We start from the raw sequence: 13,917 nt of genomic DNA, 5'->3' as shown, positions 1-13,917 counted from the left end.
TTAAAAAGGTATGGTTTCTCCCAAATGTAGTACTTTGCATCAGTCAATATCTTCTTCACTTGTTACCTACTGTACTCCCTTGGGATAAAATTTATGGCCTTAAAATTTGCAATGTCTGCAAACCATGGAGCCTGCTGAATAAGGAATAATTGCTCATCTGGGAACGTCTCAGTCACAGCTATAGGTGGTTGTACTCCTGCTTCAGGTTCAATTCTGGAAAAATGGTCAACTACTTAATTCTCGGACCCTTTCCTGTCTTTTATTTCAAGATCAAACTCCTGAAGGAGCAACACCCATCTGATTAATCTTGGTTTAGAATACTGTTTGGTTAGAAGGTATTTCAAAGTAGCATGATCAGTATAAATAATAACCTTAGAACCAAGTAAATAGGACCTAAACTTATCAATAGCATACACAACAGCTAATAATTCCTTTTCTGTAGTTGTGTAATTCTTTTGGGTATCATTTAACACACGACTGGCATAGTAAATGACATGTACAAGCTTACCATGCCTCTGTCCTAAAACAGCTCCTATAGCAAAGTCACTAGCATCACACATTAATTCAAATGGTAGATCCCAGTTAGGGGGAGCTATAATGGGAGCAGAGGTAAGGTTTGCTTTTAGAGTTTCAAAAGCATGCAAACAATCAGAATCAAAGACAAAAGGAACATCAGCAACCAACAGGTTGCTTAGAGATTTAGCAATTTTAGAAAAATCCTTTATAAATCTTCTATAGAATCCTGCATGACCCAAGAAACTCCTGACTGTCTTAACATTACTTGGTGGTGGTAATTTTTCAATTACCTCCACCTTTGCTCTATCAACCTCAATTTCCTTACTTGAAATCCGGTGTCCAAGAACAATACCTTCTGTAACCATAAAATGAACATTTTCCCAATTTAAAATAAGGTTTGATTCTTGACACCGTTTCAAGACAAGATATAAATGATTAAGACATGATTTAAAAGAATTACCAAAAACAGAAAAGTCATCCATAAATACCTCAATAAACTTTTCAACCATATCAGAAAAAATTGAAAGCATACACCTCTGAAAAGTTACTGGAGCATTGCAAAGTCCAAAAGGCATTCTTCTGTAGGCAAATACGCCAAAGGGGCATGTGAATGCTGTCTTCTCCTGATCTTGAGGGTCCACTGTAATTTGATTATATCCAGAATATCCATCTAGAAAACAATAAAATGCATGACCAGCTAACCTCTCAAGCATCTGATCAATGAAAGGCAGGGGAAATGATCCTTCCTTGTAGCAGTGTTGAGCCTCTTGTAGTCTATACACATTCTCCATCCTGTGACTGTTCTTGTGGGGATAAGCTCATTCTTTTCATTCTTGATCACTGTCATCCTTCCTTTCTTGGGAACTACCTGCATAGGACTTACCCAAGGACTGTCAGAAATAAGATAAATAATTCCTGCTTCCCATAGTTTCATTATCTCTTTTTGGACCACCTCTTTTATGGTTGGATTGAGTCTCATTTATGGTTGCACAACTGGTTTAGCATCATCTTCAAGGAGGATCTTGTGCATACACTTGGTTGGACTAATCCCCTTCAAGTCACTAATGGTCCACCCAAGAGCTGTTTTATGACTCTTGAGCACTAAAATAAGCGCCTCTTCCTCTTCAGGCTTCAGGGAAGAGCTAATAATCACTGGATATGAGTCATTCTCACCCAAGAACATATATTTCAGAGAAGGGGGTAAGGATTTGAGCTCAAGCTTGGGGGCTTCCTCTTTTGCTTTAGGCGTGTGAACCATAGCCTTTTGGGGTGGTGAATTATCAACTTCAACTAATTCATACTCAGAGATAAGATCCAGAATGTCATCAAGCACCTCAGCTTTCAGTACCTCTTGAACAAGTGGTTCAATAACATCTATTTTCATACACCCTTTAGAATCATTAGGGTGCTTGAGAGCTTCAAAAACATGAAGGACCACCTGTTCTTCATTGACCCTCAGGTTTAATTCACCATTTTGTACATCAATCAGAGTTCTACCTATAGCTAAAAAGGGTCTACCAAGTATAATAGAGGATTTTACCTCTTCTTCCATGTCTAATATAACAAAATCAACAGGAAAGATGAATGGTCCTACTTTAACAAGTAAATCCTCAACAACACCCACAGGTAATTTAATAGAAAGATCAGTAAGTTGAAGAGAAATATGAGTGAATTTTACCTCCTCAATTTGAAGCTTTTTCATTACTGAAAGTGGCATTAGATTGATGCTAGCTCCAAGGTCACATAAAGCTTTCTGAATGGTGACATCTCCAATGGTGCAAGGAATGACAAAGCTCCCTGGGTCTGGCATCTTCTCAGGAAGGTTGTGTTGAATAATGGCACTACATTCCTTGGTTAACACCACTGTTTCTTGTTCCTTCCAGTTTCTCTTGTGGGTCAACAATTCTTTCATAAATTTAGCATATAGAGGAATTTGCTCTAGAGCCTCTGCAAAGGAAATGTTGATCTGTAGCTTCTTGAAGACATCTAAAATTTAAAGAACTGTTTTTCTTTGGAAGCCTTCTGAAGTCTCTGAGGATATGGCATTTTTGGCTTGTATTCAGGAGCCTTTGGCAATGTAGGATACGTGTCTAGAGAGTCAGGGAACGGGTTGTCTGTACGCTTTGGAGGGGCGTGCTCCACTTCTTCATTTTTCTCCTCTGGAGCTTTCTTTTCAACTAGCTCTTCATTGGCCCTTGTCTCAGAGCCAGCTGTTTTACCACTTCTTAAGTGAATAACCTTGCAGTCCTCTCTTGGGTTCACCACTGTATCACCTGGAAATATACTCGCAGACCTCTCTGGTATTTGCTTGCTCAGCTGGCCCATTTGCACTTCCAAGTTTCTAATGGAGGCTTTGGTTTCCTGCATAAAACTCCTCATCATCTCCCAATTAGAATCTTCCTTGGATTTAGAGTTAGCCTGCTGAGGCTGAGATTGGTGGTTATTGTAACTATTCTGTTAGAAGTCGCCTTGAGAATTATTGTTGAAATTCTGAGGTCTCTGAGATTGGTCTCTCCACCCAAAATTTGGGTGATTTCTCCATCCTTGATTGTATGTCTGAGAATAGGGGTCATTATTGGGATTTCTAGAACCACTCCCCATGTAATTAACCTGTTCAAAAGAGGATTGAGCATAATCATAATTATCATTTTGCACTAAATTTCCTCCTATGTCATAGGAGATCGCTTGAGGTGGATTTTGGGTGTTGATAGCTGAGACTTGTATGCCACCCATGTGTTGAGTAAGTAGATTTATTTGCTGAGACATAAGCTTGTTCTGAGCAAGAATAGCATTAAGAGCTTCCACTTCCATGACACCCTTCTTCTGAGGAGCCTCAGAGTTCACAGAATTCCTGTTAGATGAGTATAAATATTGGTTGCTAGCAACCAGTTCAATAAGCTCAATAGTCTCCTCCGGTGTCTTCTTCTTGTGCAATGAATCTCCTGCAGAATTGTCTAAGCACATCTTGGACATTTCACCCAAACCTTCATAAAAAATATCTAGTTGAGTTCATTTGGAGAACATGTCTGGAGGGCATTGCCTAATCAGTAGCTTGTATCTCTCCCAAGCTTCATACAGAGTCTCACCATCCTTCTGCCTGAAGGTCTGAACCTCCACCCTAAACTTAGTCAGCTTCTTTGGTGGGAAAAATTTAGTGAGAAACACAGTAACCACCTTGTTCCAAGTATCCAAACTCTCCTTGGATTGGGAATCTAGCCATAACTTTGCTCCATCCTTCAGAGCAAACAGGAAGAGCATGAGTTTGTACACATCTGGTTTTACTCCATTTGTTTTTACAGTATCACAAATTTGCAGAAAATTAGAAATAAATTGATTTGGGTCTTCGTGGGAAAGACCATGATACTGGCAGTTTTGTTGCACCAGAGTGACCAGTTGAGGCTTCAACTCAAAGTTGTTCGTAGCAATAGGAGGCACCACAATGCTCTTTCCATACAAATCTGCTGTAGGAGCGGAAAAAGAACCAAGTACTCTTCTTTGTTGTACATTCCCATTTGGGTTTGTCACATTGGCATTATCAGTATTATTCGGATCCATAGTGGATTCTGCAGCCTTGTAAAGTCTTGCTTGTTGTAAACGCCGCCTGAAAGTCCTTTCAGGTTCAGGATCAAAGTCTAAGAGATGTTCTTTGTCTCTGTTCCTGCGCATAAACAAATAGAAACCAAGAAAGAATAGGAATCTCTATGTCAGAGTGCAGAGAATTCCCAATGAGATAACCTGTGTAAAGAAATAAAAAAATACTAAATAAAATAAATAAATAAATAGAAAAAAGTTAAAATAAAAATAACTAGATAACACCAAACTTAATTTCAGAAATTAAAAAAATATTAGTGCTATTTATTTATTTAAAATATATTTTTTTAAAATATTTTTATCTTATTTTATTTTATTTTATTTATTTAATTAATAAAAGTAAAATAAAACAAAAGTACGGTATAAGGGGGAGTAACGAAAACGAAAAGAAAAGAAAAAAAACGTAAAGGCAAAAAAAAGAAAGAAATTAACGTAAAGAAAAAAAAGAAAAAAAAATTAACGTAAAAAAATGCAAAATAAAAATTAATAAAAAATAAAAAATATAATAAAAAATTATTTAATTTAAGTAATCAAACAACGAATAGTTGTTAATCACAGTCAATCTCCATCAACGGCGCTAAAAATTTGGTGTGATATTTTACAACCCACAAACTAACCAGCAAGTGCACCAGGTCGTATTAAGTAATACCTTACGTGAGTAAGGGTCGATCCCACGAGTATTGATGGATCAAGCAACAATAGTGTTTGATAGAATTAGTTAGACAAATAGAAAATAGTGTTGGAAGTTCAAAGAGCATTAAACAGTAAATTAAGAATTTCAGAAAGCAAACAGCGATGAGTTGGGAATAAAATATGGAGAAGATAGTTAAGGTTTCAGAATTATCTACTTTTTCGGATTGACTTTTCTTATTAACTAATTTAATTATGTAAGATTTAATTCATGGCAAACAATGTGTGACTAGACCCTAATTCTTTAGACCTTCCTAGTCTCCTCTAAAATTCATTAACTGCCAATTCCTTGGTCAATTAATTCCAATTAAAGGGTGATGATCAAGTTCCAGTTTATATGACACAAAAATCCTAATTATCCAAAAATAAGGGGATTATATTTCATGTATCTCGTTAAATACAAACAATTAGAAATTTAGGATAATATGTTTTCAAGCTGTTGTTCAAGTAAAGAACTTTTTCAAGTTTTACAAGAACTTAATTAGAACATGGGTCATACTTCCGTTCCACCCAATATTCATAAAATAAAGAACGAAAATAATTATTGAAAAATAAATCAAAAGATGGAATAAATTAGAAAGATCAAACAAATCAATCCATACAAATAGACGGAGCTTCTAACCTTAACAATGGAGGATTAGTTGCTCATGGTTCAGAGAGAAAATAAGGATTGTCAAGATGTACAGCGTTTTTTTTTTCTGATGGCATCTAAATTCCTATTTATAACTAATCCTAATAAATTTAAAATCTAATTATCTAAAATTAAAAATAATATCTTTTCCTAAAAATAAGATTTGAATTTAAATTCGAATTAATTAAGAGGTCTACAGCTGATGGGTGGGGACCACTTGATTTATCTATTCTGTAACTTCTAATCTATGTTTTCTGGGCTGAAGACTGAGTTAAAACAGCCCAGAAATTGCCCTCAACATTTTCTGTTAATTCTGCAGATCGCTCATGTGCAGATTTCAGTATATAAGATTTGTGCAGATTTCAGTTCAGGCGTTCACGTCAGGCACGCGATCGCGTCATTGTGATTTCCTCCATTTCGCACGGTCGCGTGAGCCATGCGTCCGCGTCGGTATTCGCTGGTCATCTCCTTGGTTTCTTCTCTTTCTCTGCAGAAACTTCATCAAATCCATCCGAATACTATCTAAAATAAATAAAATTGCACAAAACTCAAAATAGCATCCATAGTGGCTAAAATATAATTAATTCTTAATTAAACTCAACAAATTAGATGCAAATTCACTAGGAAAAGATAGACAAGATGCTCATGCATCGACAAGTCGGGCTTTATAGGGCAAAACTTCATTTTTCTCATTTCGTTTTCTCACAAATACCCACCTATATCCAACAGGTTTTACATCTTCTGGTGTACGGACTACATGTCCAAAGACTTCACGTTTTACAAGTGAGTCTAACTCAGCCTTCATGGCTTCTTTCTATCTTGACCAATCATTCCTTTGTCGACATTCTTCGACTGATCTTGGCTCAAGATCCTTACTTTCATGCATGATATTTAATGCCACATTATATGCAAATATTTTATTGACAATTGTCTTATTTCGGTCCCATTTCTCTCCTGTAAAGACATAATTTATCGAGATCTCATCATTTTTACAATTTTCAGGTACCTGAACGTCTTCTGGCGGTAAAACTATATCAGAATTTTGGACAACTGCAGGTGTCTCTGCTATGTCTTTTTCAACAGGAATATTATTGACCTCTTTTCTCTTTCGAGGATTTTTATCTTTGGAACCGACAGGCTTGCCACGCTTCTGGCGTGTATTTGCTTCAATGGCTATTTGTCCTACTGGGACATCAATTCGAATTGGGGCATTTTCTGCCCTGCCACGCTTCTGGCGTGAATTTGCTTCAGTGGCTACTTGTCCTATTGGGACATCAATTCGAATTGGGGCATTTTTCGCTGGTATATAAGATTTGGTTATCCTCTTTGTATCGGAAAATGTATCAGGTAATTCATTTGCTATTCTTTGCAAATGTATAATCTTTTGAACTTCTAGTTCACATTGCCCTGATCGAGGATCTAAATGCATCAACGATGATGCATTCCAATTAAGTTCCTTTTCAGGAAGCTTATTCTCTCCCCCTAATAATGTTGGAAATTTTGATTCATCAAAATGACAATCTGCAAACCGGGTTTTAAGTACATCTCCCGTTTGTATCTCAAGATACCTTACTATAGAGGGAGAATCATATCCAACATATATCCCTAATTTTCTTTGGGGTCCCATTTTGGTGCGATTAGGTGGTGCAATGGGAACATATATCGCACACCCGAATATTCTTAAATGGAAAACATTTGGCTGCTGGCCAAAAGCTAGTTGCATAGAAGAGAACTGATGGTAACTCGTTGGCCTCAAACGAATAAGTGTTGCGGCATGTAAAATAGCATGCCCCCAAACCGAGGTTGGGAGATTTGTTCTCATAAGCAAAGGTCTAGCAATCAATTGGAGGCGTTTAATAAGTGATTCTGTTAACCCATTTTGTGTGTGAACATAAGCTACTGGATATTCAACATTTATTCTATTAGCCATACAATAAGCATCAAAAGCTTGGGAAGTAAATTCACCAGCATTATCAAGACGAATTGTTTTGATTGGATTTTTTGGAAATTGTGCTTTTAATCGAATAATTTGAACCAATAATCTCGCAAACGCCAGGTTGCGAGAGGACAATAAGCACACATGTGACCATCTCGAAAATGCGACTATCAGGACCAAAAAAATATCTAAAAGATCCACATGGTGGATGAATAGGTCCACATATATCATCTTGAATCCTTTCTAGGAATTTAGAGGACTCAAATCCAATCTTTACTGGTGATGGCCTTAAAATTAACTTCCCTTGAGAACATGCAGCATAACAAAATTCACTAGATTTAAGATTTTTCTAGTTCTTTAGTGAATGTCCATGTGAGTTTTCAATAATTCTCCTCATCATGGTTGTTTCTGGATGACCCAATCGATCGTGCCAAGTTATGAAATTATTTGGACTAGTAAACTTCTGGTTTACAATAGCATGTGATTCAATTGCACTAATCTTGGTATAATATAATCCAGATGAAAGTGATGGTAATTTTTCTAATATAACTTTCTTATTTGAATCATGAGTTGTGATACATAAGTACTCATGATTTTTCTCATTCATAGTCTCAATATGATATTCATTTCGGCGAATATCTTTAAAACTCAATAAGTTTCTTCGAGACTTATAAGAAAAATGTAAATGCTTTAGAAGTTGCTATTTGTGGTTTGGTATGGTTTTAGCAAGGAAAAGATGCATTGTTTCACTAAAACTTGTACATCTAGCATTTGTTTTGAGAAAAAAACTATTTGAGAGCGTAGCTGGTTAGTATCATTTTTCCTTCTTGAGAGCCCTTCTATGCAATCTTTTAATTTGCACTCCTTTCGAAGATAGACAAAGAAAGAAATAGCTATAAATAGTAATGATGGAATCGAAGTGGAATGAACAAAACTTACAGAAAGAGTGCATCAGTTTGGTCCTTCTTACTTAGCTTTGGGATTAGTATTCTTTTCGAGAGTTGTTGCCTACTGTAGTAGTAGTCATCAAAGGTTGAGACAGGTCTGTATTCTTAATTTCTTTTCCCTAGGATCGGACTTAGTTTTGTTCTTTGCACACAAAAATAAACGCATCAGTTTATCATCATCTTTAATTTGTTTAATTTATTCTGAATCATAAATTAGTAGCCTATTACTATATATGTTGCTTTCTCTCTCTTTCTCTCTCCCTCCCCTTCTTATCTTCTTCTTCTTCTTCTTTGATTTTCTTTTTTTTATTCTTCTTGAAATAAAGAGTTAGGGTTCTTGTTGGAATAAATAATATCATTGATTGCTTCTTGCTTTCTCAAGATCTTTACAGCATATTTCGTACCGTCTGAATTCCGGCCAGTCCAAGAAATTTTTTACTTGGCCTTACATATTTTAATGTTACGTTAAACTGAATGGTTTTTGGTATTTTCTTCAGCCTTCAAGAGAGTTTAGACGCCTGAAGAAATGGTCTTGTATGTTGAGTCTAATGTGGACTAGAAAAGACTTAGATTGGCACTTCTTAAGGGTAAGTGGAACACTTGCAATAATATATAATACATAACAAGACATTCTTTGATTCTACCTATATTCTATAACAACTTTGCTTTACATGTTACTTACAAAATCCGGAGGGTTCAAAGGTTTACCATTTCCTTCGATCTTGGCCCCAAAGATTAAATAAATGATATCTCACTATAGCAATATAGCCTTTTTATCTTATCTTACTCAAAATGAGTATATACAGAGAAAAATATGAGATAAGCAGCAGGAACAAAATCGGTTATCTACAGTTATGTCTTGTGTTGAACACTAGAATTCTTCCTGTCCTACAATGAGTGATGATTAGTATGAATCACACCAGTCTAAGCAACATAGCCTCCCCCAAACAACTGATTCTTGTTAAATAATTGCACTCCAAATCTGCTTCCTGATAAGGAGAAAGAAAAACAAAAACCAATTAAATGATGCATCTTAGTAATGAACTAGACTAGGGTGACAATTTTCATCTAAAATCCATAGTAACTCCGCTAAGGGCAAATGTTCTCTCCATAGTTCACCAAAAAAGGTTCTCTCTATAAGATGTTGCAAGACCAATTTATATGACCAGGACAGCGGATTCATTTTGTGAGAATGTGATCATCACTTTAATTTGCATTCAATTTAGAATCCTACTCTCTAATCTAATATAAAAAAGAGACATTCTCAATACTTGAAAACCAAAAATTTGAAACAAATCCAAGTGACAGCATCAGTGATGCATGCTCGATCTTCATCTAGTCTTCTGTTGCCCTACAGAGGAAAAAGAATATGCATGGTTTCATTGTGAAAGGATGGAAGTGCCCGGTTAAAAAACATGCCTAAATACTAGAAGGAAAAAACGTAAAAGTTTTCAATATGCACCAAAAAAGTAAAGTCACAGAACCCTTTCCTTTTTATTCAATATGGTTTAGAGGAACACAATCAAGTCAGTACCTAGTAAATGACATAAAATCAAACACTTGGTGATCATCACAATAAGGTCCTAGTACATAAGACCAACATAAAGCCACAATAGATCATCACACCATAGCTTGCAACACAAAACTTGAATTTCATCAAAAGATTTGCAGTCATGAACAACAAGAAGTGGCAAGGTTTCAAATAATGCAGGCAAAGCAATGAATGAAGGAATACCTTTGAGTTAAATGAATCAGAACAAGAAGCATCTCCTAATATTTTCTTCTCAGTAGTGTCTTCAAACCTTAGATGAATACCTTTAAGTCACTTGCGCTATGTAATACTAAAAAAAGCAAAACGGTGAATTGATACCAATAATAAAAGCATTTTCAAAACTAAACAATTCATCAGGACTCAATCTTTTAAAATTGAACATATTAAGGCAGTAAGGTAGTTTTAACGCTTAGAAATACAGAATTAGAATCAGTTCATTTGATGCTAAATCTTTGAAAAGACTAAAAATCTCATTGGATCATGGTGGCAAGTAAGCTCAGCTAGAATTTGAAGTACAACGGAAAATCAAATGAGAAAGAGAAAGAGAATCACCTAAGAATCGTTGGGACAGAAGATGAAGCATCAATGCACAAGTAAAGAAGAGTAAGACCTACACGAAGCGTTGAATTAATCAATGACTAAGTCGAGATCAGTGGAGGAAGGGCAATGGCAGAGTCCGACAAGAAAAGGAGAGGGTGAGCAACTGAATAGACTACTGCATTTTAGGAGAGATTAGATTAGATTAGGGTGCATGATCAACAAAGCAATTTTTTAGTGTATATGAATAATGAAATATATTTTGGTTTTAATTTTTAAATTGATTCAGATTTAAAATTATAAAATTAAGGTTAATTGAATTTTAATTAAATTAAAGAATTAGGATTATTTTTGTCTAATACAAAAAAATATGTAAGTCTTTTTATAAAAATTAAATAAAATTTATTTTTATTCTTATTAAAGTATAAGGATAATTTAGTAAAATTATTGATATGATATGTATTTAAAAAAAATCATCATAATCCACGTGTTGTATTTTTAATTTGTCCATATTTTTATTATACTTGTACGTATAAATTTATCGTAGTACGAAGTAAACACCTAAAATTAAACTACTATACACATAGAGAGACAGATCAAGTAAGCCAAGTGGTTATATACTTATATACAAGAATAAAAAAAAAATATTTTGAGTCTCCTCATTTTATATTATATTAATTAAAATATTATATGTTACTTAAAAAAATTGCATGCATTTATGTTTTAAATCTGACCATTAATGTAAAATTTAACTAATAATTACTCTCACTTAGCTTGAACCATTCTCTTCTTAGAGAATGAAAGTTTATCATTATTACAATTCAATCATTTGTGTGATGAAAATATTTTAAAACGCATCGTTAGTTCCCATCAAGCATATGGTAAACTATGGGTTTGATGAGACCCTTTCCTTCTTTAATACCGTTACGCAACTCAAAACAGTGAAACACCAACCCAAGAGCTAAAAACAAGTGATTTTTCTTTATTCTAGAATTGATAAATAAATTATCATCACGAGACATTTCAAGTAGGGATGAGTTGTGATTTTGTCTTATAGTTTTTCTTGGTCCTCTGGCCCCTCTTATTAATTCGTTTTCGTGTCTACTTGAGTGATTTGTATATCATCGGCAGCCATGCAATTAACATCTTAGGAACATAATTATTGTACATTTTGTACTCTCTACAATAATAAGGCATTAGAATACTCGTTATCAATCGCAATGACACAGATTAAGACTACTCATGCATAAGTTTGATGTGACCTAATATATTTGTCGGATAAGTAAATATTAATTAATTCATATGCAATGAAAAAGTTAGTGGCAAAATGTGATTGGTACCCTTGCAAACACATCTTTGATCTTTGCGATATTTTTTCAAGAATCTCGCTAGAATTTGTTCAAAGTGTATAATAGATTATTTATTTAATTTAATATGAGTTAAAAAACGAACATCTAAAATAAAATATTATTATTTTTTCAAACATAATATATTCATATTATCTTAAATAATTATTCAATACTAAAAATAATCTCTAAATTCTATTGTACACATTATCTATTAATTCTTTATACTTTCTTCTTTTTCAATTATTGATATTAGGATGTAGAGATGGCAACAAAAAATACACAATTATATAATCTTGCATTGTATCAAACAAAAGTAATCGATGTAAATTGTAATCACTTTATAGCTCAAAAATCATATAAACATAAGCATATAAACTCTTCGTATTATTACCAGATTACTAGATTGCATCTTAACTTTGTATAGATTTTAAGTATTTTCAAAAAGTCAATAAATTATAATGATATTATATGTTAATTACTAATTAATAGCTTTGTTAATAAAGATTACACGAATAAGAAGAAACAATGGTAAAGGAATACCTAGTTTTTCTTTTGAGAATGACAAAGGAAACTTCAAAACAATGTGAGGCATCGTCTTCTTCCACACACTCTTAGTCATTTGATAATAACCTTCATATCGTTAGATAAATTTTAAATAATAGTTAATTTTATTTATTTGACAATATATAATTAGTTATAAATAAAAAATGTGTTTTAATGGTATTAAGAACATATGCATAGGTATATTGATTATGAAACCCATAAAAAAATAAAAAAAGGAAAAAGGAAATGACAAAAGACACCTTGACTCTATACTATAAGTTGCCGTCATCGTCTACAATGCTTCTTCCCCCACTCCTCTCTCTACATTCTCTCACCCATTTTCTGGAACAAACAAAATCATTCTCAATCCTCATTCATTCCTTCACTCACAACCACAATCCTCTCATTGCTTTTAAAAAACAAAAAAACAAAAACTCTTAATATGGACCAGCCTAGATTCGTGATCTCGGCAACGGAGGCCCAACTCCTGGCCCAATCCTCCGGCCTCCCCTCCGTCAACGAGGTCCTTCCAACCCTCGTCCCTACAGCCCAATCCCTAGCCCGTCCTCCGATCTCGAAATTCCCCGTCGCCGCCGTAGGAGTCGGGAAATCCGGCCGCATCTTCATCGGCGTCAACCTCGAGTTCCCTGGGCTCCCCTTCCACCACACCATCCACGCCGAGCAGTTCCTCGTCGCCAACCTCCTCCTCAACTCGGAGCCCTCCCTCGTCTCATTCGCCGTCTCCGCCGCGCCGTGCGGACACTGCCGCCAGTTCCTCCAGGAGCTTCCAAACGCCACCGACCTCAAAATCGTAATCACAAACCAAAGAAACCCAAACTTCTCCCCTCTCTCCCAATTCCTCAACCACCGCTTCGGTCCCCGCGATCTTCTCCCTGATTCCGTTCCATTACTCTTGGAGCCTCACAACCATGGCTTGTCACTGCCAAACAAATTCAACTCAAATGATTTCGATCTGAAACTTGTGTTCGCGGCTTTAGAAGCCGCGAATGCATCTCACGCGCCGTACAGCGCGTCGCCTTCGGGCGCGGCGGTTATGGATTGCGAGGGGAAGGTGTATAGAGGATCGTATATTGAGTCAGCGGCGTATAATCCGAGCCTGGGGCCGCTTCAGGCTGCTATTGTGGCTTACGTGGCGGGTGGAGGCGGCGATTACGAGAGGATAGTGGCAGCGGTTTTGGTGGAGAAAGATGGCGCGGTGGTGAAACAGGAACACACGGCGAGGTTGCTCCTTCGGGCTATCTCGCCCAAGTGCGACTTCAAGGCATTGATTTGTAGTCCCAAAAATGAAGACTGAATTCTCAAATTTGCCCCGTTGCAATAATAATATTGGATAACTATGGAGAGTAATTTATTTATTTTTTTTCGAAAAAAGAAAATAAAAATGGAAGATATTAGCGTAATTTTATATATTACTATCTCTTGAGTCTGAAGATAATTATTAAACTGAATTGAGGATTTTAAGGTTAAAACGACGATACTCATACGGGACACGTTAGTCTTTGAAAACAAAATTTTAAGAGCTAAATGATCAAATTAGTTCATTTATTTTTTTAAATATTTTTAAAATATTCTTTTAATTAAATTTATTTTTTAAAAAAATTTAA

At 35.3% G+C, this 13,917-nt stretch overlaps 1 protein-coding gene and 1 long non-coding RNA gene across 2 annotated transcripts; one reads left to right on the top strand and one right to left on the bottom strand.

The window, feature by feature from the left end:
* Nucleotides 1-8,890: 8,890 nt before the first annotated feature.
* On the bottom strand, nucleotides 8,891-10,506 carry LOC110281252 (uncharacterized). Its single transcript, XR_002375904.2, has 3 exons — nucleotides 10,416-10,506; nucleotides 10,047-10,152; nucleotides 8,891-9,300 (listed from the first exon to the last, which is right to left on the bottom strand). It is a non-coding gene; the product is annotated as an uncharacterized LOC110281252 (long non-coding RNA).
* A 2,079-nt stretch (nucleotides 10,507-12,585) lies between these two features.
* LOC107490139 (cytidine deaminase 1) lies at nucleotides 12,586-13,647 on the top strand. The gene has a single exon (XM_016110906.3). It carries the CDS (start codon nucleotides 12,735-12,737, stop codon nucleotides 13,605-13,607), a length of 873 nt encoding a protein of 290 aa, XP_015966392.1. The 5' UTR covers nucleotides 12,586-12,734; the 3' UTR covers nucleotides 13,608-13,647.
* Nucleotides 13,648-13,917: the final 270 nt, after the last annotated feature.

Source organism: Arachis duranensis, chromosome 5 (genome assembly GCF_000817695.3).
Source record: "Arachis duranensis cultivar V14167 chromosome 5, aradu.V14167.gnm2.J7QH, whole genome shotgun sequence".
Classification (NCBI taxonomy): Eukaryota; Viridiplantae; Streptophyta; class Magnoliopsida; order Fabales; family Fabaceae; genus Arachis; species Arachis duranensis.
The sequence above is the reverse complement of the archived record's forward strand: the minus strand, read 5'-3'. Positions and strand labels throughout refer to the sequence as shown.

Coding starts and splice junctions, on each gene's coding strand:
- LOC107490139 (XM_016110906.3), top strand. CDS start 12,735: ATGGACCAGCCTAGATTCGTGATCTCGGCAACGGAGGCCCAACTCCTG.